This window comes from Scyliorhinus canicula, chromosome 19 (genome assembly GCF_902713615.1).
Source record: "Scyliorhinus canicula chromosome 19, sScyCan1.1, whole genome shotgun sequence".
NCBI classification, from domain to species: Eukaryota; Metazoa; Chordata; class Chondrichthyes; order Carcharhiniformes; family Scyliorhinidae; genus Scyliorhinus; species Scyliorhinus canicula.
Window position 1 is genome coordinate 53,719,776 of NC_052164.1, and position 27,678 is coordinate 53,747,453.

Consider the following 27,678-nt stretch of genomic DNA (forward strand, 5'->3'; position numbering starts at 1 on the left):
TTAAGAGGTGACTTAATAGAGGCATACAAAACGATCAGAGGGTTAGATAGGGTGGACAGTGAGAGCCTTCTCCCGCGGATGGAGGTGGCGAGCACGAGGGGACATAGCCTTAAATTGAGGAGTAATAGATATAGGACAGACGTCAGAGGTAGGTTTTTTACGCAAAGAGTGGTGAGGCCGTGGAATGCCCTACCTGCAACAGTAGTGAACTCGCCAACATTGAGGGCATTTAAAAGTTTATTGGATAAGCATATGGATTATAATGGCATAGTGTAGGTTAGATGGCCTTCAGTTTTTGACTTCCCATGTCGGTGCAACATCGTGGGCCGAAGGGCCTGTACTGCGCTGTATCGTTCTCTGTTCTCTCTCTCTCTGTTCTCTGATGGGTGTGTCCAGGACCAGGGGTCACAGCCTGAGGATTCAGCTTTGTCCATTTCGGACAGAGATAAGGAGACATTTCTTCACACAGTGGTGAGCCTGTGGAATTCATTGCCACAGGAAGTGGTTGATGCTAAAACTTTGAACATATTCAAGAGGCGGTTGGATATAGCATTTTTATGTATCTATGTATCCGGAACACCGCCTCAGATCCCAGGGTCAGGCCAAGGGTCATAACCACTGGTTCCCCTTTACGAGCTACATCCTCGAAAGACTCTTAATAAATTTGTCAGGCACGAATTCTCTTTTCTAAAACCATGCTGACTTTTCTGATTACCCATGCTTCCCAAGCGTATTTTTCTATTATAAATATTATAAATTTCTTTAACATTCCAGCAGAAGCAGGAAATGAAAAAGAGTATCACCTAAAGTACCTGCTCAAGTATTTCTGCTCCCTGGGTGCTTGGCAATCCAAATCTAGTTAGCAGTTCCTTTTGCATGCCTCATCCCGGACTGCTGATAAGACACTTCCAAAGTACGTTATTGGCTGCAAAGTGCTTAGGGTCACCCAAAGGTCACAAATGGCTCGATATAAATGTTTTTTCTGCTGCTGCCACTTGACTCATGGGCACTTCTGCTGGGAACCCAGGAGCTGTTGGAGGCACACCTCAGCATTGGTACACATATTTCAAAAAATTGGCACCCAAGCGGCTGAACTGCCTGTGCTCCTCAATGTAAGATTCACAAGTTACTTCCTCCCCTGTCAGATATCCCCAGCTACCACACATTGTATGAAAAGCTAGAGTTCTGTTGGGGTAATGACAACGCTCTAATGCTTGCTACCCAATACCTCAGAAATTTCTTCACACTATATCTGTTTGGTTTACACCTCTCCTCTCCATTCACAAGGCAGCACAAAATAGAAAAACTGAGGTGCACGGCTGCTCTTGTACATTCTTAACGTGTGAATCAGTTCAATCAGAGCTTCTGTAAACATTTCATTTAATTGAATTGTCCTTTCTTTATTTTTTCATAAAAGAGCCAAGTTCTCAAAAGTAATCACAAGCGACTTAGTGAGCAGACTTCGACAAAACTGACAGCAGAATCTGGCCTTAGCCTGGGGTCAAGACAATAAGAAAGTTCCCCCTTGGTAGCCTTCTCCTGACAGAAAAGCAATGTCAACCCAAACATAGCCGCATTTCACAATGTAAATCTGTAAATCAGCGAAAAATAAAAGTAGATAGGATTCAGGACAACTTTAGAAACATTTGAGATGACTTTACTGTTTCACAAAGAGAGCAGAGCAAAGGCAAAACATGTGAAACAGATGTATATTGAAAGTATCTGACAATTTGAAAAAACTCCCAATGACGGCTTTCTATTTCAAAGACCAACACTAACATACAAGATACATAGTTCACTACTCTAAATAAAAATCCAATTTGTAGCGTCCCTTTTTTGTATCGATGGTTATGCAGATAAAACTATGCAATTTAGTTTCTAACAGAGATTCAAAGTGTAAGCATCTCTTGTCTGCAAGAGAACATGTGGAACACAAATGTCGGGATTTAATTATCCCATCTGCTCCTCTTCTTTCTGGGAGGTGGTTCTGGCACTGCAAAGCCGTCATTCTCAGCAGAACTGGTCCGATTAGTATTTCTGCTGTCTCCATTCCTGCTTTCGCTGGTGCTCCTGTTCTCTCCGCTGCTCCCGGTCTCGTTCACACTCCCGCTCTCCCTCATACTTCCGCTCTCCCTCACACTCCCGCTCTCTCTCACACTTTCCCCACCACTCCGGTTTTGGCTAGCACTTCTGGTCTCGCCATGCCGGCCATCACTACTTCGACTCTCACTGTGCCTATCGCTGTGTCGGCTGTCACTGCGCCGGTCGCCATGCCTGCTGTCGCTGCGGTCAACATGTCTTTCGCTGTTCCGGTCACCGCCCCGGTCAGTGTGCCTCTCACTGCCTCGGTCGCTGTGCCTGCTCTCACCTCCGCGATCGTTGTATTTGCTGACAGAATGGCGACTGCCAGAATCACCATGACGACTGCTGCTGTCACTGTGACGGCTGCCACTGTCGCTATGACGACTAAAGTTGTCACTGTGACGACTGCTGCTTTCAAAACGGCTAGAGCCGCCATCAACGACACGGTTCACCTTGATCTCAACAGGACGACTGCTGCTGTCTTTATTCTCTACACCACCTCCGCTGTTAGTGCTGGGAGCTGGGGGCTGGTTGATGATTGGATTTCCCAGAGGACAGGTGGGGATAATGCTGAGACTCCCAGCACTTGTCCAGTTGCTAGTACCAGCGGCAGAGCCTGTGATCTTAGGAGCACTACCAGTGGCTGCAACAAAGTGTGATTTGTACTGTGACTGGTGGAATAAAAAAAAACAATGTTAGTGTGCAGTGATGTACATCCCCAAACACAAGCATTAGTCTTGCAGATATTCAACCTTTATCAGAAATATTGCATCAATAGATTGAGCAGTGATGTTCTACTACGTAAAATTGCTTAACACAAAATATGATGTAATCAACCAATAACGATGGGTTAGAATGGTCTGTTGTGGTTCAAGGATTTGAGGCTTTCACTGATCTCCTTCTGCAGTATACTGAAGGACAATGCAATATTGTAGGTGGTGCTGTTGGTCTTGGATAATCTTCATCATTGCAGAATATATCTGGTTTATTGCTGAAAAAATAAATTCTGTCGAAGCTTTACATCCATTTGCGAAATCACATCTAATGTTGGACACAGCGTTTGTCTTTTTCAAGCATGGTTGGTTGGCTGTGGTCTAAACCTTGCCCATTGCGAACATTTTGTTGAGTTCCATGCATCTTTGCTGGAATTACACCTAACCTCCTATCCCTTACATATTTCTGATATGTGAATGATACATATAAAATATTTAAATCTGCAGCTGCATAAAATAATTGGAAACACTATAAATAGGGTCAGAGCCATTTGCTCACCATGCAAGCTTGATGCTGAAATAGGGCACTTCAAAGACATCCTGTAGGATAATGGCTACGCTGATCAGATTATTTTGGGCTGTGTATCACACAAACCCATGAACAGGCATAAGGCTGTCACACTCGGTTTTGAAAAATGCCCAGTCCACCACAGATTACCCTGGAAAGGCAAGGTACCTCAAAAAACTGAACTACAGGGAAGCACAAAATCACAGAATTGTTACAGCATTGTATCGGCATTAGCTCACCAAACGAACATCATGACTTAGTGCCACTCCCCTGCCTTTCCCCCTCGTTTCTATTCAAGTAATCATCTAATGCCCTCTTGAATGCTTTGATTCAACTTGCCTCCATCGCACTCAAGCACTGCATTCCAGGCCCAAGCAACTCGCTGTGTGAACAAGTTTATTTTCACATCACATTTGCTTCTTTTGCAAACCACATGTTCTCAATCCTTTTATGAGTGAGTGGGAACAATTTCTCTCTATCTACTCTGTCCAGCCACTCATGGTTTTGAATATCTCTATCAAATCTCCTCTCATCCATCTTCTCTCCAATGAGAACATCCCCAACCTCTCCATTCTATTCTAACAAGACGTTTCTCATCCCTGGAACTATTTTTTTAAAGCTAGTAGCTAGTTGTTTCGCTCTGTTACTATGCAGTATAAATACAAGTGGTATTCTCTCTTCTCATACAATATAAATTTGTTGATCTACCTTGCATTGCAGTCTTACGAATGGCCCGATAGGTACAAAATTAAAAGCTTCGACAATAAAAATCTTTTTTCAGCAATATTCAAGTTCTGTACTGCCAAACAACTACATATATATGGTTTAGACTCTTTGGAAGTCTCTTGTCCAAAGGAATCTACAACTTTGACACAAACAGCCAGTTCCTGAGTGTTCATAAAGAAAGGGTCGATCATGCCTTTGCTGTGGATTTAGGGTGAAACTAAACTGCTGCCAGTGTGATGGAGCTACAACATGTTGCATCCAGACTGGAGTGACACGAGCATTGGGCCACTCCTCATCACGTATCTAGTTACAATAGCTATCAGATCCAGACTCAATGTATGATAATTTGGCGAGATTGTGAGATGCATGATCAGTTAGAATTGATTTATGTCCCTTACATGCTAGTTAGCAGCACCAAGCCTTACAGACACGACAATGCTGTGTTGACTATCTGGGCCAGGGCAGTAATGGTGCTCCTACGATTGAGCTTATTGAGTCTAGCTTAAGGAGGTGCAAATCCCCATGGCTTCTGCCAGCAATTTGTGACACACCCAGAATAGCTCCAACATCAAAGGATGCCCTCTGCAGAAGATGAGCCGAATAACCCTCAAGCGAGAATAATTGTCAATTGGTTGAGGGATCAGGTGGAGGATGTTCTCAGTGTATGATCTCGGTGACATTGGCAAACTGTTAAAGTTGGGTTAGAGTGGGATACCAGATTACAGGCAATTTCTCTTCTTAGCAAACAGGCCGGCATGGGAACCCAGAGGAATTTCCCCATCCACTGACATTAAACTCAACTGCTGAGACCAATTAATGTAGCAAGAACCAGGAACTAAATCTGGGACCTTTTGTATTGGTGGAATTCATATTTTTCTCTCATGGAGGGGCACCCGTCCAGGTTGGGAAGAAGAACATTAATGGAAAGGACAGATTAATGATATTTAATTAATTACAGGATACATTTGATCCACAGTGCTGAGTTTTCTTTACAAATTACAAATACATCTGTAATGCAGATTCTCAAAACCAAATGTCGGCCACCTAATATGTTGCTTGGAATGACAGAATTTTAAACAAATAAATACCGTCCTCAAAATTGTGGGAATCACAAAGGTCACATAAATCCTGGTTGATGTAACATTTTTAAAATCGGAGTTAATGTAATGTTAGCATCAGCAGTCTTTCTAAAAAAACATTTGATTGGTCTGATAGTGAACATTGCAGAAATGAAGTTCTTGCCTCCAGAGAGCTGTTTATGGCCTCATACATTTTTGCTCAGCGCAACCCTGCTCAATGAATCACTATTCATAACGACCAGTTACAATGATAATTCATCTGCTTTAAACATTTGACGCTATATTCTTGCAGTTTGGTGCTTTTACCTATCTTAGTGACAGACCCCCCCATCATTATTACTTCAGCTAACGTTTGGCATGATTTTGCATTCGCTTGACTATTGTCCCATGTGTAGGCTGCTAGTTATCTTAACTGATTAACTGTCAAGGATTCCAAAGACGCATCAATGTATGTACAGCTAGGTATCTCTGGGTGGATGTTCACTTGTATTTTAAATAATTGCTGCTTTGAATTGATATCAAAGAATAGAATATAAAAGTACTAATTTTCTGAGCATTGCATTGGAAGGTGAAGCAATAGGGGGTTCCTCGGGTGAAAAATATAACAAGGATCTCTTTTATAACCCCAGGAACAACATTTCGCCTTGAAATATGTTAGGGGTAGCTACAGTTTAAAAACCCAACAGCTCAGATCTGTCAAAGAATCTTTACCTGAAACGCTGCTTTCATAGCTGACATTCTGTCACCCATTGCTCCTGTGGATGGTTTGTATGCTTCATAATTAGACAGCACGTTGCCAGATGTTCTGTCCTGTAAAAGACAACTGTTGTTACCACGTATCAAGTAACAGGTTTAAGATTAATAGAGTCAAATAAACTTCAAAGTTCATGCAATAGAAATTCACGAGTTAGCTGAGGAATATACTGTGATAGGATTTGATAGAGGGGTTTACATCAATGCTTTTTTAACAGCAGTTTGCCGAAGAGGATTCAACAGAGTGGAATGTAGAAAATGTAGGCCCATTCTGTCCATCACAGCTGAGAAAGACACATCCAGTCTCACGTCATTTTCCAGCTCTTGATTTGCAGTCTTTTAGGTTATGGTCTTTCAACTGCAAATCCAAATACTTTTAAAATCTATGCATCCTGTTTATTACCTCTCTGCTAAGGGAAATAACAGTAGCTAGGAAGGACAAAATCCACTAGACTCCTCGTAATTTTATACAGCTCAATTAAAACTCCCCTCAGCATTCTTGGTTCCAAGAAAACCCCAGCCTATCCAATTTCTACTGAATCTCCTCTGTACTCTCACTATTGTGATTCTTTGGAGAAGCGCCTTTTGGGCAATGTGACCAGAGACCGGCCATGATCATGTAATCTCGGACATCATCTTTGTTGCATGAAGGCTCGAGAGCCAAAGCCATTTAATCCACCATTTGAACATGGTGTCAGTGTGTGCAACAGAAATTGAGTTAACTTTGATAGCTGTAAGAAAGCCAGAAGGTATAAGAAATGGCAGAGGATAATTAAAATTTCATTCTGCAACTTTGTACAGGACACTGGTCACTGCGTGAATCACTATGGCATTGATTATTCCAACATCTGCTCCAATGAAGATGAAGACAGATTTGAAAATGAATTGGAAAGTCTCAATGGCAAAACTATAAAATTGCCGCAGAGTTAAAAAAGAAACCTGAACAATTAAGATTAGCAACTCTGTTATCAGTGCTTGGTAAAGAGTACTGCAAGCTGTATTGCTGTATCACCGAAGAGCAGAAAAGCTAATCTTGTGAAATTTTGTTGCCTTAAGGAGCAACCTTGAGCTCTCAAATGGTATTTATGAACGTTAGGTGTTCAACACCAGAATTCAGGAAAGGGGGGAAACAGTTGAATCTCATGAGTTTGAGCAACTGAAGGATGATCTGATCAGATACAGTAAGAAGTCTTACAACACCAGGTTAAAGTCCAACAGGTTTGTTTCAAACACGAGCTTTCGGAGCACGGCTCCTTCTTCAGGTCTTCACACCTGAAGAAGGAGCCGTGCTCCGAAAGCTCGTGTTTGAAACAAACCTGTTGGACTTTAACCTGGTGTTGTAAGACTTGTTACTGTGCTCACCCCAGTCCAACGCCGGCATCTCCACATCCTGATCAGATAGGATTGTCTTCGGAACAACAGATCCCGCCATAACAACACATCTGCTGAGCAAAGAGAAACTTACTCTCAAGAAAGATATTGACATGTGCAGAAGCGGTCAATCAGCTGCAGAGTACTGATAGGAGAATTGAATCATAGAATGTACAGTCCAGAAGGAGGGCCCATCGAGATCGCACTGGCCCTTGAAAGAGCACCCTACTTAAGCCCACACCTACACCCTATTCCCGTAAACCAGTAACCCCACCTAACCGTTGGACACTAAAGGGCAATTTAGCATGGCCAATCCACCTAATCTGCACATCGTTGGACTGTGGAAGGAAACCGGAGCAACCGGAGGAAACTCACACAGACACGGGGAGAAAGTGCAAACTTCACGCAAACAGTCAACCAAGGCCGGAATTGAATCCGGGTCCTTGGAGCTGTGAGGCAGCAGTGCTAACCACTATGTCTCTGCGTCAACCAAATAATGACGAGGCTTTGCCTTTGAAGCATAAGCTAATGGAGAAAAAGAATAACTATTTTTAGAAGGGCCAGCAGAAAGATGATAGCCAGAGTACTGCATGTAAATATTGAGGACACTACACAAAGACAGGTCCAGTGTGGGGAAAGTCATGCTCTGACTGCAAGAAGATGAATCACTTTGCACACAAGTATTTTGCTGGAAAGAGAAAAAACTAGCTAACAAACATGTTCTCAGGAGTGATGGATGGCACGAGAGCAGTGGTTAGCACTGTTGCTTCACAGTGCCAGGGACCCGGGTTCGATTCCCCGTTTAGGTCACTGTCTGTGCAGAGTCTGCACGTTCTCCCAGTGTGTGTGTGGGTTTCCTCCGGGTGCTCCGGTTTCCTCCCACAGGTCTCGACAGACGCGCTTGTTCGGTGAATTGGACAATCTGAATTCGCCCTCAGTGTACCCAAACAGGTGCCGGAGTGTGGTGACTCGAGGATTTTCACAGTAACTTCATGGTAGCGTTAATGTAAGCCTACTTGTGACACGAATAAATATTATTATGATGTTGGATGATGAACCTGGCACCCTAGAACAGACTGGTGCCCTCAAGTCTAGAGGGAAAAAATGGATTGTGATGATTGCAATGATGACTGTATAAGGAGACCATCAAGTTAACGTCAAGTGCCAGACAGACACTAATGCTCCGAGCAACATCATGAGCTTTAAAGACCTGTGTGAATTTGCTCAAAGTCCTTGAAGGTCCCAAAAATGAAGCCACAGGTAACGTTGAGGTTATAAGATGGAACATTAATAACCTTTTATTAGTGTCACAAGTCGGCTTACAAGCACTGCTGCCACGACGTTACTGTGAAAATCCCCCAGTTGCCACACTCCGGCGCCTGTTTGGGTACATTGAGGGAGAATTCAAAATGTCCAATTCACCGAACAAGCACCTCTTTCGGGACCTGTGGGAGGAAACCGGAGCACCCGGAGGAAACACTCGCAGACACAGGGAAAAAATACAGATTCTGCAAAGACAGTGACACAAGCTGCGAATCGAGGCTGGGACCGTGGTGTTTTGAAGCAACAGTGCTAACTGCTATGCTACCGTGCCGCCCTACTTACCCCAAGGAAGGCAAACTAAGTTGAAACCCCAATGCAATGGGAAGAAAGATGATATGCAGTTCCAAGTAATGGACACAGCAAAATCTATTCATTTCAGCTGAAACAAGTCGAAAGCTTGGACTGGTAACCCTTCATGTACTAGAAGGTTGCAGTGTTTCACACAGCATAAAACCAGACTGCTCAACAAATCCTAAAAAATGACTGAGATGTTTTCACAGGTCTTGGACATCTTCCTGTTGAATATCATCTTGGAAGTAAATGTGAGTGAAACCAACTCAGCATTTTCCAAGGGCAGTTCCAGCTCCTCTCAAGTCCAGCCAGAAAGATACAATAGAGGAACTTGAAAAGATGGGAGTAACTAAGAAAGTGACAACTTTAACTGAGTGGATTAGCAGCATGGTAGCAGCAAAACAAGCTGGTCAGCTGAGTGTGCAGAGATCAAAGGATCTCATTGAACTTTAAAGAGACTCACTACTCCATCCCAACTACAGAAGAGATTTTGCTGCAACATTCCAAGGCAAAGGTCTACCTTGAATGAGAAGGATGGATACTGGCAAGTGAAGTTCGATGAAAGCAATAGTTTCCGACTATATTCTGGATGTCATTTGGGTGGTACCGATGGTCACGGATACCATTTGGTATTTATACTGCTCCAGAAGAATATCAACGACAGCACGAGACAATTAAAGATCTTCCAGGAGTGGAAGCGATCGGGCCAGCAGAAATTACCTGCTAATCTATGGATGTGAGAAATGATGGATGAAGCCATCGCAGACCATGATCAGAATCTAAGGAGGCTACAGAGAGCTTGCCAGATAAACCTGTAGCTGAATCAGAAAAAACTGCAACCAAAGATGACTGAAGTCACTCTGACAGATTGTTCACTGACAGTGTGAAGTGTTCACCCTAATCCTGATACGATGAGAGTTGCAGCAGAGATGCAGCAATCAAAGAATGTGAAGGCTCTGGAACGATTTGTGGATTTGTGAACGACCCAGCAAAGTTCTTGCCAATTTGTTATCATTGTGTGAACCTCTACACAATCTCACTTCCAAAGACGTTCAGTGGTATTGGGGCACAGAACAAGCAACTGCTTTCACTCATATCAAATAAGTAGTGACAACAATGCTAACACTGAGGTGTTAACAATGAGGTCACACTGCAGTGTGGTGACAGTGAGACTGAACTTGGAGCAGCCTCATGCAGCAAGGCCAACTGGTTGTGTTTGCATCCAGAACATTCACGCAAACCGAACACTGTCACACAGATTGAGAAAGAATGCCCGGCTATTGTTTTTGTTGTCACACATTTTAACAGTACTTGTTTGAAAGGAACAAACTGACGGTCGAGTCTGACCACAAGCTAGTTTAAAGCATCTTTCTCAAACCACTTCTACCTGTTTCAAAGTGTCTACAAAGGATGTTACTCGTTTGCAGCAATATCATTTGGAAATTAAGTACAATCGGGGAAGTGGATGTACATCACTGACAGGCTGTCAAGAGCTGTACTCCTTTTTGAAGAATGTTACTGCTGCTGGCACAGAGTGAAATCTACCAGATTCAGCAAGAAGCAACAGCTCTGAAAATCATCAATTCAGCAGGGACATTGACTTGACAGACAAGCATTTTGCTCAGATCAAGTGAACTACGCAACAAGATGCAACTGCCCAAGTGCTGCAGGATGTAGTGATAAAAGGATGATTAAGTCATACCTGTTGCTATAAGATAGTATTGGGCATGCAGGGATGAAGTGATGACCCAAGGTGGCATCTTGTACAAAGGAACTAGGAGTCATCATCCCGAAAGAGATTCGGAATAGCGTCTAAGCAAACCATTAAGAAATTAAATCTAGTCTGATGAACGCAAGAGAAGTGCTCGGTTGGCCAAACATGAGCAATGAGATCAAGGACCATATCAGTCAGTGCAATGCCTGTAAATGAACATCAAGCTACCAAGCTAAAGAGCCACTCATGACACTCCAGACAGGCTATGGATGAAGCTTGGAGTTCTTTGGAACTGACTATCTCCACTGTTGAGAACAGACCATTGGGAGTTAAGACAAGCTGATGTCAACGGCCACCATGGATCGCACAATGACTGACAACTCACTTCAATCGTTTATGACATTACCGGCATTCTGTTGAGTGACAATGGCCCTCAGTTGATGACTAGAATCCAGACATTACCAAAATTATTGGGAAATTCAGCACCACATGTCGTTTCTGCACTAACTCCAGTCAAATGGAAAGGCTGAGGCAGCAGTGAAAATTTCCAAAGGGATCATTAGAAAATGGAATAGACCTGGCACACGGTAGCATGGTGGTTAGCATCAATGCTTCACAGCTCCAGGGTCCCATGTGTATAAAGGCAATCCTAGAGTGGAGAAACACACCGACTGAAGGCATGGAGATAGTCCAGTTCGGAGACTAATGTCTCACCCAAACTACTCTTCTAATAGCTAAAATACGACTGAAGTCAGAAGTACTAACAGGAATGTGAGTGACAAAATTATAATTAAACCAGAAAGTCAATTTTCACTTTGATATAGCTGCCAAGTCATTGCACAAGTTGAGAATTGAGAGCCAGTCAGAGTGCAAACGTTCAATGCACTCAAAAGTTAACCCACTTAGCAAGTTAGGACTTGTGTTGAGAAGTTGTCACCTCGATTGCACAAGGTGAAAATGAACAACCAAATGTACCAAACATATATAAACTGGAGAAGCTGCTCCTTCACAGCAGACAGCTGTAGAAGATCTGCAGCAACACCAGCCACAGCAACTCAATATCGTCCAAATGCCATTGATAAATAAAGTTAACAATCAAGTTTACTTGCTTTTCTGTGCAGACCTTTGGAACGGCACACTTTCAGGAACAAGCTGAAAATTCTTGTGTCTTAGAACATAGAACAGTACAGCACAGAACAGGCCCTTCGGCCCTCAATGTTGTGCCGAGCCATGATCACCCTACTCAACCCACGTATCCACCCTATACCCGTAACCCAACAACCCCCCCCCCCCCCGCCTTAACCTTACTTTTATTAGGACACTACGGGCAATTTAGCATGGCCAATCCACCTAACCCGCACATCTTTGGACTGTGGGAGGAAACCGGAGCACCCGGAGGAAACCCACGCACACAGGGGGAGGACGTGCAGACTCCACACAGACAGTGACCCAGCCGGGAATCGAACCTGGGACCCTGGAGCTGTGAAGCATTTATGCTAACCACCATGCTACCCTGCTGCCCCTTGTCTTGTCAAGACAGTTCTTTTCAACTTGAAATCCTGTGGCAAAACTGCAAAATGACACAGGCATGGCTCCTCCCATTAATTACATAATTTGTATCCCAAGCATAAGACATTCTCCAGTCTACGCCCACAAAGATGTTCTATAACCTGCATAGCTAGGAGTAAACATAATCCCTCAAATTATCTATACCCCAGGAATCCTCCAAAATCAAAACAGTGGGCGGGATTCTCCCTTCTCGGACTAAGTCCTCATGCCCGTCGGTAAACGGGTGAGAATCACTCCGGACTTTTTCCTAGAAAGTAATCTGGCGCAGAGGAACAAAGCCCCCGCCCCCACCCCGCCTGAATGAACGCGCCCGCCAGATCGGTAGCCACCGATCGCGGGACTGGCCACCGTGGAGGCCCCCTCGGAGTCGGATGCCCCCGCCTCCCCCTCCAGGACGGCCCCCGCAGCCAGAACGCCGAGGACCCGCCAGGTGGGACCACATGTGAACCATACCGGCGGGACTCGGCGGACACTCGGCCCGTCGAGCGCGGAGATTCGCCGAACCCAGGGTTTTTAATAACATTACTATGACAAATATAAAATATTATGTATAACACTTTCCTCCATTCATCACACACCTGTAATTACTTGGTCTATTTCTTTCACCCTTTTAAACAATAATACAATGCCATCAGCCCTACAGACCTCTGGCCTCAAATCTGTAGACAGAGAGGATTGAAAAATGGTGATCAGAGCCACCGCTATTTCTTCTCATCTTTCACTTTGCAGGCTGACATACATTGCACCTGGGACTGGCAATGTATTCACTTTGAAAGATGCTGAACACCTTCCTACTTCCCTCTTTGTTTATCCAATCCAAGACTTCTCATTCCTTCAACTCAACTACAAAAATCTGCATTCTTCCTCTCTTTATTTTTAAAAATAGGTATACAGTACCTAATTATTTTTTTCCAATTAAGGGGCAATTTAGCATGGCCAATCCACCTATCCTGCACATCTTTGGGTTGTGGGGGTGAAACCCAAGTAAACACAGGGAGAATGTGCAAACTCCACACGGACAGTGATCCAGAGCCAGGATCGAACCTGGGGCCTCGGCACCGTGAGGCAGCAGGGCTAACCCACTGCACCACCGTGATGCCTATTGTTCCTCTCTTTGAGAAGACAGGTGCAAAGTGCCCATTAGAATCATGCTCATGTCACAAATTACATTTTTGATCTCTAACAGGCCCTACTCTTTCCTTTGAAATATTCTTGCTCTTTATGTCTTTATGAAACGTCAAGGTTTTCCTTGATCTTTCTTGCTAGAATATTTTCATTCCTCTTTTTCCATGTTATGCCTGCACTTCTACAAAATTATGAGGGGCATAGACAGAGTGGATAGTCAGAGACTTTTTCCCAGGGTAGAGGGGCCAATTACTAGGGGGCATAGGTTTAAGCTGCGAGGGGCAAGGTTTAGAGGAGGTGTACGAGGCAAGTTTTTTTACACAGAGGGTAGTGGGTGCCTGGAACTCACAGCTGAAGGAGGTGGTGGAAGCAGGGACGATAATGACGTTTAAGGGGCATCTTGATAAATACATGAATAGGATGGGAATAGAGGGACACGAACCATGGAAGTATAGAAGATTTTAGTTTAGACGGCAGCATGGTCGGCACAGGTTTGGAGGGCCGAAGGGCCCGTTCCTGTGCTGTACTTTTCTTTCTTCTTTCTACATAGCTTGGGGGTTTCTGCAGTATTGATCTCTTGGTATCTGACATAAGCTTCCATTTTTGCCTCATCCTACTCTGCATCCACACTGACTTCTGGGAAGGTACGAGTTGTGTACATTTGGGCATCCCACCCTATTCACCTGGAGGATTGGTTCTTTTGGACTCTTCCCTGAGGTGGAATCTCTCCTTTGGGACTCTTTTTCCCTCTTGGGCTTGGGATGCCCCTTCTCAAAGGTGATTACTAAGGACATCATGAGAGGTTGGGCTTTGCTTCTTTGGGCAGGAGGCCTGGGGATGAGTGGGGTCCTGTACTTTGGTGGATATCCAGTTATCACCCCCCCACGAGGCGTGGTAATTGAGAGCTGATGCATTTTTTTGTGACCTCATCCTGTTTCTTCCAGGGGGGGGCGGGGCGAGCTTTAGAGGTATCTAGCTACGTCGAATGATTGTATCGAGCCAGTTTTAGTGCTGTTCTCCTGTCCCTCTCTATATTCACGCAGGTTGAGTTTTTTCTTTTCCTTACTTACTGCATGCAGTACAGTAAGAAGTTTTACAACACCAGGTTAAAGTCCAACAGGTTTGTTTCAAATCACTAGCTTTCGGAGCACTGCTCCTTCCTCAGGTGATCTGTCTGGACTGTATGCAGAACAATACTTTTCACTGTACCTCAGTACATGTGACAATAAATCAAATCAATCAATCAATTTATTTTGTAATTTTGTTGTTGTTGCTAAAATGTAAAACCATAATCAACAGATTTAAAAAAGGATTCAGCAACAGTCCATCTCAATTGCAGCTTAAAGACTGAAAATGGAACATTATTTTTAATCTAGTTCATTCCATTTTTGGCTTCAATTTGATTGGAGAAACTTATCCAAAAAAACTTGGAACAGTCCTAGACAGAACACAAGGTTAATGGTAGTTTTATATTTGTATACAGCAGTAAAAAGCCAGCAGTTCCAGTGTGACACTACTTTCAACAAACAATATTCATTGATAGCAGTAACACCAAAAACATCATTTACTCACGGAAGTGTCTGCGCCCAGCCCTGGACGTTCTCTGTAGCCTAGTCCTCCACCTCCAATATTCATTCTCTTCCCTTTCCCAGCTTTGTAACGAGATTTTCGAAACCATGGGTTCTGACAGTGAATAAAAATGATTGGAATACTTATTGCTAACTTAAATAGTAACATACACACTATTAAACCAGTAAATTAATACTTTCATGAAATGTTTGATACATAGCAATAAATTAAGGTAATCCTTTAACTTAAGAAGCTCATTAAACAAAAAAGTAATTTTGGTCCTATTTGATTATCTCCCTGACCCTTCATGGTCAAGACAGCAGGTGATCCATCTCCAGACCTTGAAAAACATCACTGAAACACACAGCTGGAATGGTGCAAGATATAGAGTTATCACTCCCCCTGATTTTCTCTCTTTGGGTATAACTAGAATGGAGAGGAATATCATTCAGAAAATTCTATGTATACCTAGTAATTGGGTACAAGGGTGAAAATGGTATCTAGAAACACAAGGGCTGGGAATTTCCCTTGGTTCCAATTGAGAATCCCGTTCTGGCGAAGAATGGAGCATCTCCCGAAAAACAGGTTCGCCGCCCAGACTCCGATCCCCAGCTGGCGGCAGCATGCACAACCTTCCCTGTGCAGTGGGAATATGTAAATTAAAGCATGCATATGCATGCAATTAACAGGCTTTAAGCCAGAGTTTAACCCCCCCACCTCACCATGATGCTCTGACCCCCTCATCAGGAACTCCACCTGGCAGGCAATGGTGCAAGGTTAGCCAAGTCAGTCACCCCTGCCTGAAGGCTGAAGAGCAGTCCAGACAGTACAGTGCAAATCACTGCATTTTCACTTCGCCTTCCTAACATCTATTGCCTCAAACAAAAGTATTTCAAGCAACAGCTGCTACTTCCTCTTTTTCACAGCAGAAACTACTTAGCTGCTTTTGATGTGGCTAGACGTTGTCAATCATAGTAAGAGCGTTTATAAACACTGTGGTCAGCATCAAAGCAGGGTAATGGAGATACATTCATGTGTAAAGGGGAAGGTAAATAAACAATCCACCAAACACCTGTGTCTGCACCAATAAAAATGCCAATCATTGCATGTGAAATGTATTGTTGTGTGAAACTGAATGGAAGATTTGCCTTTCAAAGGCTGTCAGGGGATTTGAAGCCCTTTCAAGTATACTTGGCTTTGGAGTAAGCCTCTGACACTTGTAATAGCTACTGCTTTCAAGACTTTTGATTTTTCACTATACTGCCTGAACTGTTCTTCAGCTTTCAAGACAGGGGTAACGGTTGGGATGGGGGGGGGGGGGGGGGGGGGGGGGGGGGGGCAGGGGGGGCCTGCCGCCGGACCTTCGTAACAGGCCGCCTGTTCAAAAAAATGGCAGCCCGATACAGAGATTCTGACGGAATCTGGCGAACTCTCGACCATGCATATATTTGCATGGTTAAGGAGTGAGACTTGCACCTGGGCTCCGCTCCCGGCGCCAGCTCAGACCAGTCCCGATTCTCTATTGGTGGATGCACTTAGTCTCCAAGACAGAGAATCCCAGCCAAGATAATGTACAATAATGGAATGCATTATTCATGGAATGGAATGAATAATCAAAAGCATTATGCAAGCGCCATAGATTTGTGGGAGCTATTATCTAATAAGAGAAAAAAAGTTATTAATACTTTGGAAGTAGACCCTGAGGAGAGGTTGAAAATTCTGCCCATTGTATTCATGAAAGAACTGGGAATTCTTGCTGAGTCATAAAAGGGACAAGCTTGGTATCACTAAACTAGGAAAAATTGCCGATACTTTGATAAGAAAGATTGCACCTTTGCATCTCACTTCACATACGCCACATTTCCTTTAACGAGCACCTGCAGGTGAACCTGAATGATTTAGAACCAGGAGCACTAAGTAGCTTTTTCCTTTTCATCCTGATATTCAAATGGTAATTGTTTTTTTTGAATGATTGGCTTTTTTGGACTTTATCAATGGCCCAGGTTTCATGATCTCAACTGACATCTCAATTCAGCTACAACGGTAGTTGTATTATTGGTTTTAGCAGCAGGGAAGGGAGAAAAATCAGCAAGGGCTCCTGTCTACTCGCACTGCTCTGTGTCTCTTGGTGGAAAACATGGACATGAACTTTTGAGAAAGATGGGATTAGATAGGGTTGTGATAGCGCATATTAAATGGCTGCTCATTATATAGGTTCAGACACAAAGCCTGGCAACATCGAGGCAATGTTCCAGAAGCTCAGCTGGAACTGTAAGCCAGCATGAGTGAGCGTCTTCAGGACAGAAAGGAGGAAAAAAGCTAGTGCCTTTCAATCGTGGGTTCAGATTCTTGAATGCTGAAAGCCAGGTTAAGTTACTATGATTTGCTAATTAGTTACATCAAAAGTTCTACACCTTCTAGGCAGCATACAAAGGAACACAGAAACCACAGCAAAAGTAAAGATTTACTCACAAATCAGTGAAAGATCAGGAAAAAAATTATATACAGAAAATATGGAAGGCACAAAACAAAAACATGCTTCTTTAGTATCCTAGTGGTCTGAAATTTACACAGCTACCTCACAGTAAAGGGGCAACACCACCAACATTGTTCAGGGAAGGTCTGACCTACCTAAATTGTTATCTGAAACAATTCAGTGGATTTCGCTGCATGGGCAGACATTGAAAAGGAACCGATTTGGAGTGAGCATTGATGATACATCTGGCCAGTGTTAAGCAGTCATTAAGACAAATCATATTCTCCAATGCATCTGGAGAACATGGGATTACACATCAGAACAAGTCAGATTGACATTTCAGATTGCAATGTTGTGTATTTTAGATCCACATGTCTTAAAAAAAGGTTTTTAGCAAGGGTTTGGAGATATGTAACCAGGATGACTCCAGTCTTTTGGAAACCAGCCATGATGAAATTAGTGACTCGGATACTGGACAGAGAGCCAAATATTTTACTTTCATTTTGTAAGACTCTGAGGAAAGGATACCTCACTTCAGGAGTGATTTCACACAGCACAGGAATATGATATATTAAAACAAATGTTATTAACACAGTAGAATCACATCTGGGCGTGCAGGTCCACAGATCATTGAAAGTGGCAACACAAGTGGACAAGGTAGTCAAGAAAGCATACGGAATTCTTGCCTTCATTGGACGGGGCATCGAACATAAAAACTGGCAAGTCATGTGCCAGTTGTATAGAACCTTGGTAAGGCTGCACAATATTGTGCACAATTCTGGTCGTCACACTACTAGAAAGATGTGGAGGCTTTGGAGAGGGTGCAGAGGAAGTTTACCAGGATGTTGCCTGGTCTGGAGGGTGTTAGCTATGCGGAGAGGCTGAATAGACTAGGACTCTTTTCATTAAAATGACGGAGGTTGAGGGGTGACCTGATGGAGGTCTACAAGATTATGAGGGACATGGATAGAGTGGATGGGCAGGCACTCTTTCCCAGGTGGAGGGGTAAGTCGCCAGGGGGGCATAGGTTTAAGGTCCACGGGGCAAAGTTTAGAGGAGATGTGCGAGGCAGGCTTTTTACAAAGTGGGTGGCAAATGCCTGGAGAGGTTGTGGAAGCAGATACATTAATAGCGTTCAAAAGGCATCTCGACAAATACATGGATAGGATGATAGGATTGGTATAGAGGGATACGGCAAAAGGAAGTGCTGAGAGTTTTGACCAAGGGTGGTATCATGACCGGTACAGGTTTGGAGGGCCAAAGGGCCTGTTCCGTGCTGTATTGTTCTTTATCTCAGAGCACAATCCACTTTTAAACAGTTAGCACTCAGGAATATTTGCTGTGTTGAAACTCCACTTTGAACGAGAGATCTTTTGACACTGCTTTCAAGAAAGAGACCTGACCCTTTCAGAACAATGCAGAAACTCTGGCTGTATTTCTTCAGAAGCTGCTTCTCAGCTTAGAGTCATGGATGTTTACAGCATGAAAACAGGCCCTTCGGCCCAGCTTATCCATGCTGCCCAGTTTCTATCACTTGTTTCAGCTCACCTTCCAGCCAGGCCACTAAAACTCTGAACTATTTAGAAGGAAACTGATACAGACAGATCCTGAACTGTGTCAGGAGCAGATGCTGGACTTCTGTTCCCATCCCGATCTAAAACGTAAACATCTGACTAATTCAGCCCTGGGCTCCTTCCATTAACTACAGCATCTTACTAACTGAACACTATGTCTCCAATTAAAGACTCCAAAGGGAACCCTCTTAATCCAAATAAAAATCCATGAGCCCAAGCTTTTGTTGTACTTTAATTACACCTCAGGGGCGGGATTTTCCGACCCCCCACCGGGTCGGAGAATCGCCCGGGGCCGCGTCAAACCCGCCCCCGCCGTGTCCCGAATTCTCCGCCCCCTCCCCCGAGATTCGGCGGGGACGGGAATCTCCGGTGGGCCGAAGTCACACCGCTGACAGGCCTCTCCTGCCGATGTGGATTAAACCACCTACCTGACCGGCGGGATTGGCGGCGCGGGCGGGCTCCGGGGTCCTGGGGGGGGGGGGGGGGGGGGAGCGCGGGGCGATCTGACCCCGGGGGTGACCCACAGTAGCCTGGCCCGCGATCGGGGCCCACCGGTCGGCGGGCGGGCCTGTGCCGTGGGGGCACTCTTTATTTTCCGCCTTGGTCATGGTCTTCACCATGGCGGAGGCGGAAGAGAACCCCTCCACTGGGCATGCGCCGGTATGACGTCAGCAGCCGTTGACGCTATGGCGCATGCGCGGAGTTACGCTGGCCGGCGAAGTCCTTTCGGCCCCGGCTGGCGTGGCGCCAAAGGCCGTTCACGCCAGCCGGCGGAGTGGGAACCACTCCGGCGAGGGCCTAGCCCCTCAATAGAACATAGAACATTACAGCGCAGTACGGGCCCTTCGGCCCTCGATGTTACGCCGACCTGTGAAACCATCTGAAGCCTATCTGACCTACACTATTCCATTTTCATCCATATGTCTATCCAGTGACCACTTAAATGCCCTTAAAGTTGGCGAGTCTACTACTGTTGCAGGCAGGGCGTTCCACACCCCTACTACTCTCCGAGTAAAGAAACTGCCTCTGACATCTGTCCTATATCTACCACCCCTCAATTTAAAGCTATGTCCCCTCGTGTTGGTCATCACCATCCGAGGAAAAAGACTCTCACTGTCCACCCTATCTAATCCTCTGACTATCTTAAATGTCTCTATTAAGTCACCTCTCAGCCTTCTCCTCTCTAACGAAAACAACCTCAAGTCCCTGAGCCTTTCCTCGTAAGACCTTCCCTCCATACCAGGCAACATCCCAGTAAATCTCCTCTGAACCCTTTCCAAAGCTTCCACATCCTTCCTATAATGTGGTGACCAGAACTGCACGCAGTACTCCAGGTGCGGCCGCACCAGAGTTATGTACAGCGGCAGCATGACCTTGTGGCTCCAAAACTCAATCCCCCTGCTTATAAAGGCTAGCACACCATATGCCTTCTTAACAGCCCAATTAACCTGGGTGGCAACTTTCAGGGATTTAGGTACCTGGATGCCGAGATCTCTGTTCATCTACACTACCAAGCATCTTGCCATTAGCCCAGTACTCTGCATTCCTGTTACTCCTTCCAAAGTGAACCACCTCACACTTTTCCGCATTAAACTCCATCTGCCACCTCTCAGCCCAGCTCTGCAGCTTATCTATGTCCCTCTGTATCCTATAACATCCTTCAGCACTATCCACAACTCCACCGACCTTCGTGTCACCTGCAAATTTACTAACCCATCCTTCTACACCCTCTTCCAGGTCATTTATAAAAATGACAAACAGCAGTGGCCCCAAAACAGATCCTTGCGGTACACCACTAGTAACTGAACTCCAGGATGAACATTTGCCATCAACCACCACCCTCTGTCTTCTTTCAGCTAGCCAATTACTGATCCAAACCGCTAAATCACCTTCAATCCCATACTTCCTTATTTTCTGCAATAGCCTACCGTGGGGAACCTTATCAAACGCCCTCAATGTGAGGGCTTGGCCCCTAAAGGTGCAGAGACTGCCGCACCTTTGAGGCGGCCTGACGCCGGAGTGGTTCACGCCACTCCGACATGCCGGGACCCCCCGCCCCGCCGGGTAGGGGGGAATCCCGGCCCTGGCTCCCAAAAAGCCAAGCTCTCTTGCTAACCAGGATTTATAAAACATTAACACACATTAACCCAGGCTTTTAATCCTGACTGCACCATAGAATCCCTACAGTGCAGAAGGAGGCCATTTAGCCCATCGGGTCTGCACTCTGAGAGAGCTCCCTATCTAGGCCCTCTGCCCCGCAACCCATATAACCCCACCTAACCTTTGGACAGCAAGGGACAATTTGGCATGGCCAATACACCTAACCTGCACATCTCTGGACTGTGGGAGGAAAGGCAACCCACGCAGACAGGAGGAGAAAGTGCAAACTCCACACAGTCACCCGAGGCCAGAATGGAAACCAGGTCCCTGGCGCTGTGAGGCAGCAGTGCTAACCACTGTGCCGCCCCTGTTATCTAAAATATATAAAAAACAATATATCTGAAATACCTACATTCATCACACTTGTGCTTGAGGAAAGGTAAAGGTAAGGTAAAGTCGCCATAGTCCCAGATGAACAGAGGCTGCTTTCCCCTTTGAGGGGGAGAGCTGACTGGTGGTGATTTAATCGGAGGACCACTATATCTCAGGAAAAGGGCAAGATTCAGAAGGTGGGCCTTCATGTTGGTAGATATGATCCAGGAGTTTAAAGCAACATACCTGCATAGCCAGATCCAACAGTTCTTTCGAAACATACTGGTTAGCCCCTTCCAAATTGCGAACGAGATCCCCAGCGAAATTACTGTCTTTGCCGGTCATGAATGTATAAGCCACACCTTTCTCTCCTGGACAGAAACAGGATAAATCATGGCAGAATTAAAATTTCCCTTTAATAAGGCTAGAGTTAAACACAAGTTAAATAGGGAGGAAATCTAGGGATGGAAGTGGATTTTTTGTTTAGATATCTACTCCTGGCTAGGAAAAAACCCGGGACTGGATTCTCGGTCAGCAGGATCTCCGTTTCGCCGGCAGCGCACTCGCGGCCAGGGATTTTCCGACAGCATGGGGGTGCCCACAATGGAAAACCCCATTGGCCTACTGACGGGACGGAGGATCCCGCTGCCGGTGGGGGCACGCTATACCGGTATACCGGCGGCAGGACAGAGAATCCCACCCCTTGTATTTAGATAGTGCTGTCAAGCTCTCAGGGCATCCAAAAGTACTTTTCAACCAATCATTGATGTGGGGGAAAACCGAGTAGCCTATTGTGCACAATAAAGTCCCATAAAGAGATGTGACAAGTGAATCCGTTTTGGCGACACTGGTTGAGGAATAAATGTCAGGGAGGACAATGGAAGAATCTCAGAAGTGCCATTGTGATTTTCCACTCTCCTTTGATTTGGTGGACTAGATCTTGGTTCAATTATTTTAAAGGCAGAAAGATAGAGTCCTGATAAACAAGGGGGTGAAAGACTATCAGGGGTCAGCAGATCAGCCATGATCTTACTGAATGGCAGAGGAGGTTAGAGGGCCCGAGAACTGTTCCTAATTTGTATGTTCGTATAAGGTGGCCATCTACGATTGTGGAGCACTCTCTCTGTCTCGCAATGAACTGCCAGCCGAGCTCAAGTCTCGAATGAGGCTTGAAACCCACGTCCTTTGACTCATTGAGATGAGAGTGCACCATCAAGCCCAATGAACACCATCATGGAGAACAAAGAACAAAGAAAAGTACAACACAGGAACAGGCCCTTCAGCCCTCCAAGCCTGCACCGACCATGCTGCCCATCTAAACTAAAATGTTCTACACTTCTGGGGTCCGTATCCCTCTATTCCCACCCTATTCATGTATTTGTCAAGATGTCCCTTAAACGTCACTACCATCCCTGCTTCCATCACCTCCTCCGGCAGCGAGTTCCAGGCATCACTACCCTCTGTGTAAAAAAACAATTTCTAGTGTAAAAACCTATTATCCCACTATTTCTTTCACATTAATGTATCCATCCAAATGCCTCTTAAATGTTGCAAATGCGCCTTCTTCCACCACATCCTCTGGCAGCATATTCCAGGCACCCACCACTCTCTGCGTGAAAAATGTACCCCGCACATCGCCTTACTAAAGTCCACATCAACTCCACATAAGAACATAAGAACTAAGAGCAGGAGGAGGTCATCTGGCCCCTCGAGCCTGCTCCGCCATTCAATGAGATCATGGCTGATCTTTTGTGGACTCGGCTCCACTTTCCGGCCCGAACACCATAACCCTTAATCCCTTTATTCTTCAAAAAACTATCTATCTTTACCTTAAAAACATTTAATGAAGGAGCCTCAACTGCTTCACTGGGCAAGGAATTCCAGATTCACAACCCTTTGGGTGAAGAAGTTCCTCCTAAACTCAGTCCTAAAGCTACTTCCCCTTATTTTGAGGCTATGCCCCCAGTTCTGCTTTCACCCGCCAGTGGAAACAACCTGCCCGCATCTATTCTATCTATTCCCTTCATAATTTTACATGCTTCTATAAGATCCCCCCTCATCCTTCTAAATTCCAACGAGTACAGTCCCAGTCTACTCAACCTCTCCTCATAATCCAACCCCTTCAGCTCTGGGATTAACCTAGTGAATCTCCTCTGCGCACCCTCCAGTGCCAGTATGTCCTTTCTCAAGTAAGGAGACCAAAACTGAACACAATACTCCAGGTGTGGCCTCACTAACACCTTATACAATTGCAACATAACCTCCCTAGTCTTAAAGAAGGGTACATTTGCTACCCTCCAATCTTCAGGAACCTCTCATGTGGTTGGGACATTGTTGGGACTTTACTACAGGCCTCCCAAAAGCGAGCGTGAAGTAGAGGTACAAATATGTAGACAGATTATAGAAAAATGTAGCAGGGTGGTCGTGATGGGAGATTTTAACTTCCCCAAAATTGAATGGGACTCATGTAGTATTGGAGGCGTAGATGGAGCAGAATTTGTAAGGAGCATCCAGGAGAGTTTTTTAGAGCAGTATGTAAATAGTCCAACTCGGGAAGGGGCCATACTGGACCTGGTATTGGGGAATTATCCCGGCCAGGTGGTTGAAGTTTCAGTTGGTGATTAGGGAATGTGGATTGGGAGCAGCTGTTTAAGGGTAAATCCACATTTGAAATGTGGGAGTCTTCTAAGGAAAGCTTGATTAGAGTGCAGGACAGACATGTCCCTGTGAAAATGAGGGATAGAAATGGCAAGATTAGGGAACCATGAATGACAGGTGGAATTGTGAGACTAGCTAAAATGAAAAAGGAAGCATACATAAAATCTAGGCGACTTAAAACTGATGAAGCTTTGGAGGAATATTGGGAAAGTAGGACAAATCTCAAACACGCAATAAAGAGGGCTAAAAGGGGTCATGAAATATCTTTGGCTAACAGGGTTAAGGAAAATCCCAAAGCCTTTTATTCATATATAAGGAGCAAGAGGGTAACTAGAGAAAGGATTGGCCCACTCAAAGACAAAAGAGGAAATTTATGCGTGGAGTCAGAGGAAATGGGTGAGATTCTTAATGAGTACTTTGCATCGGTATTCACCAAGGAGAGGGACATGATGGATGTTGAGGCTAGGGATGGAAGTTTAAATACTCTAGGTCAAGTTGGCATAAGGAAGAAGGAAGTTTTGGGTATTCTAAAAGGTATTAAGGTGGACAGGTCCCCAGGTCCGGATGGGATCTATCCCAGGTTACTGAGGGAAGAGGGACGAAATAGCTGGGGCCTTAACAGATATCTTTGAAGTATCCTTGAGCACGGGTGAGGTCCCGGAGGACTGGAGAATTGCTAATGTTGTCCCTTTGTTTAAGAAGGGTGGCACAGATAATCCAGGGAATTATAGACCTGTGAGCTTGACGTCAGTGGTAGGCAAACTGTTGGAGAAGATACTGAGGGATAGGATCTATTCACATTTGGAAGAAAATAGACTTATTAGTGATAGGCAGAATGGTTTTGTGCAGGGAAGATCATGTCTTACAAACCCAATAGAATTCTTTGAGGAAGTGACAAAATTAATTGATGAGGGAAGGGCTGTGGATGTCATACACATGGACTTCAGTAAGGTGTTTGATAAAGTTTCCCATGGCAGGTTGATGGAAAAAGTGAAGTCGTATGGGGTTCAGGGTGTACAAGCTGGATGGATAAAGAACTGGCTGAGCAACAGGAGACAGAGAGTAGTGGTGGCAGGGAATGCCTCAAAATGGAAAAAGGTGACTAGTGGTGTTCCACAGGGATCCGTGCTCGGACCACTGTTGTTTGTGATATACATAAATGACCTGGAGGAAGGTATATGTGGTCTGATTAACAAGTTTGCAGATGATACTAAGATTGGTGGAGTTGCAGATAGCGAGGAGGACTGTTAGAGAATACAGCAAAATATAGATAGATTGGAGAGTTGGGCAGAGAAATGGCAGATGGAGTTCAATCCATGCAAATGCGAGGTGATGCATTTTGGAAGATCTAATTCAAGAGCGGACTATACGGTCAATAGAAGAGTCCTGGGGAAAATTGATGTACAGGGAGATCTGGGAGTTCAGGTCCATTGTACCCTGAAGGTGGCAACACAGGTCGATAGAGTGGTCAAGGCGGCATACAGCATGCTTGCCTTCATCAGACAGGGTATTGAGTACAAGAGTCGGCAGGTCATGTTACAGTTCTATAGGACTTTGGTTAGGCCACATTTGGAATACTGCGTGGAGTTCTGGTCACCACATTACCAGAAGGATGTGGATGCTTTAGAGAGGGTGCAGAGGAGGTTCACCAGGATGTTGCCTGGTATGGAGTGTGCTAGCTATGAAGAAAGGTTGAGTATTTTAGGATTGTTTTCGTTGGAAAGACGGAGGTTGAGGGGGGACCTGATTGAGGTCTACACAATTATGAGAGGTATGGTTACAGGGTGCATAGCAACAATAGTTTTCCAAGAGTGGGGGTGTCAATTACAAGGGGTCACAATTTCAAGGTGAGAGGGGGAAAGTTTAAGGGAGATGTGCGTGCAAAGGTGTTCACGCAGAGGGTGGTGGGTGTCTGGAACGCTTTGCCAGCGGAGGTGATAGAGGCGGGCACGATAGCATCATTTAAGATGCATCTAGACAGATATATGAACGGGCGGGGAACAGTGGGAAGTAGATCCATGGAAAATAGGCGACAGGTTTTGATAAAGGATCTGGATCGGCGCAGGCTGGGAGGGCCGATGGGCCTGGTCTTGTGCTGTAACTTTCTTTGTTCTTGTTCTCTCCAGTGTCCTGGCTGACATTAACTCCTCAACTTGCACCAAGAGAATAGATCATCTGGTTATCACACTTCTGCTTGTGGGAGCACAAATAATGGTGACTACATTTCAAAAGTACTTCATCAGCTGTAAAGAACTAAAATTCTGCATTACTGACATTGGCAAGGCAGCACATGCTGCCCTTCCTGATGAGACTGTGAGATGATTTCTTGAACGTCTGAAGACACTGTAGTACTGGTGTTTCATAGTGATGGACAGTAACAATCACTATGTGGTGTTGACAGCAATCACATATAGGATAGACCAGATAGAGGTGAAATGTTCCCTTGAAAGTCAATATTAACACTATTGGAGTTTTGCATCACACCCGATGGGGTTAATTCACATTTCCAGAAGAGCTTTGAAGAAGGGCCACATTAAAGATCAAAGCAGGAAATGAAAGCTCATGTTGTCGGGGGTAACATATTGGCACAGGTTGCAGATTGGCTAGTTAACAGGAAGCAGAAAGTAGGCATGAATAGGTCTTTTTCTGGCTGGCACAGAATCAGAGCTGGGACCTCAACTGCTTACAATTTATACAAATCAATTGGATGGGGGACTTACAAAGGATGGTTCTCAAATTTGCTGATGTCACAAAGATAGGTAGGAAAGTAAGTTGTGAAGAGGACATTAGAATCATAGAATCACTACAGTGCAAAGATGCCATTTGGCCCAATGGGTCTGCACCGACCATCTGAAAGAGCACCGATCTTGGCGCAATGTCCACAACCCCACCAATGGCAATTAAGAGTAGCCAATTCACCCTCCCTCCACATTGTTGGACTGTGGGAGGAAACTGGAGCACCCGCAGGAAATCCACGCAGATATGGGGGAACGTGCAAACTCCACACAGACAGACAGTCACCCAAGTCGGAATCATACCTGGGTCTCTGGCGTTGTGAGGCAGCAGTGCTAACAACTGTCCACCATGCTGCCCTTACTAGGCCACAAAAAGATATAGACAGGTTAAGCGAATGGGCAAAGATCTGGAGCATAATGTGGGAAAATCTGAAATTGTCCATTCTGGCTGGAAGAATAAAAAAAGATGCTTATTGCCTAAATGGTGAGAGATTACAGAGCTCTGAGATGCAGAAAGATCTGGATGTCCTAATGCATGAATCACAAAAGGCTGGTATACAGGTACAGCACACAATTAGGAAAGCTTATAGAATGTTATCATTTATTGAGACAGGAATGGAATACAAAAGTCAGGAGGTTATGCTTCAGTTGTACAGAGCACTAATGAGACCATATTTGGAGTACTGTGTACAGTATTGGTCACCTTATTTAAGAAAGGATGTAAATGCATTGGAAGCATTTCAGAGAATGTTCACCAGACTAATACCTGCAATGGGTGGGTTGTCTTCTGAGGCAAGGTTGGACAGGATAAGCTTGTATCCACTTGAGTTTTGAAGAGTAAGAGGCAACTTGATTGAAACATACAAGATTCTGAGGGGCC

General features: G+C 44.9%; 1 protein-coding gene across 2 annotated transcripts in view; it reads right to left on the reverse strand.

Annotated features, from left to right (window-relative positions):
* Nucleotides 1-1,379: 1,379 nt before the first annotated feature.
* The window catches only part of ddx42 (DEAD (Asp-Glu-Ala-Asp) box helicase 42), a 146,735-nt gene continuing 120,436 nt past the window's right edge, over nucleotides 1,380-27,678 (reverse strand). For both annotated transcript variants that reach the window (XM_038779390.1, XM_038779391.1), the window contains 4 exons: nucleotides 21,652-21,776; nucleotides 14,887-14,997; nucleotides 5,880-5,978; nucleotides 1,380-2,753 (listed from right to left, as the gene is read on the reverse strand). In XM_038779390.1, coding sequence (XP_038635318.1) covers nucleotides 1,947-2,753; nucleotides 5,880-5,978; nucleotides 14,887-14,997; nucleotides 21,652-21,776 — 1,142 coding nt within the window. In that variant the 3' untranslated portion in view covers nucleotides 1,380-1,946. The remainder of the gene's footprint in view (nucleotides 2,754-5,879; nucleotides 5,979-14,886; nucleotides 14,998-21,651; nucleotides 21,777-27,678) is intronic.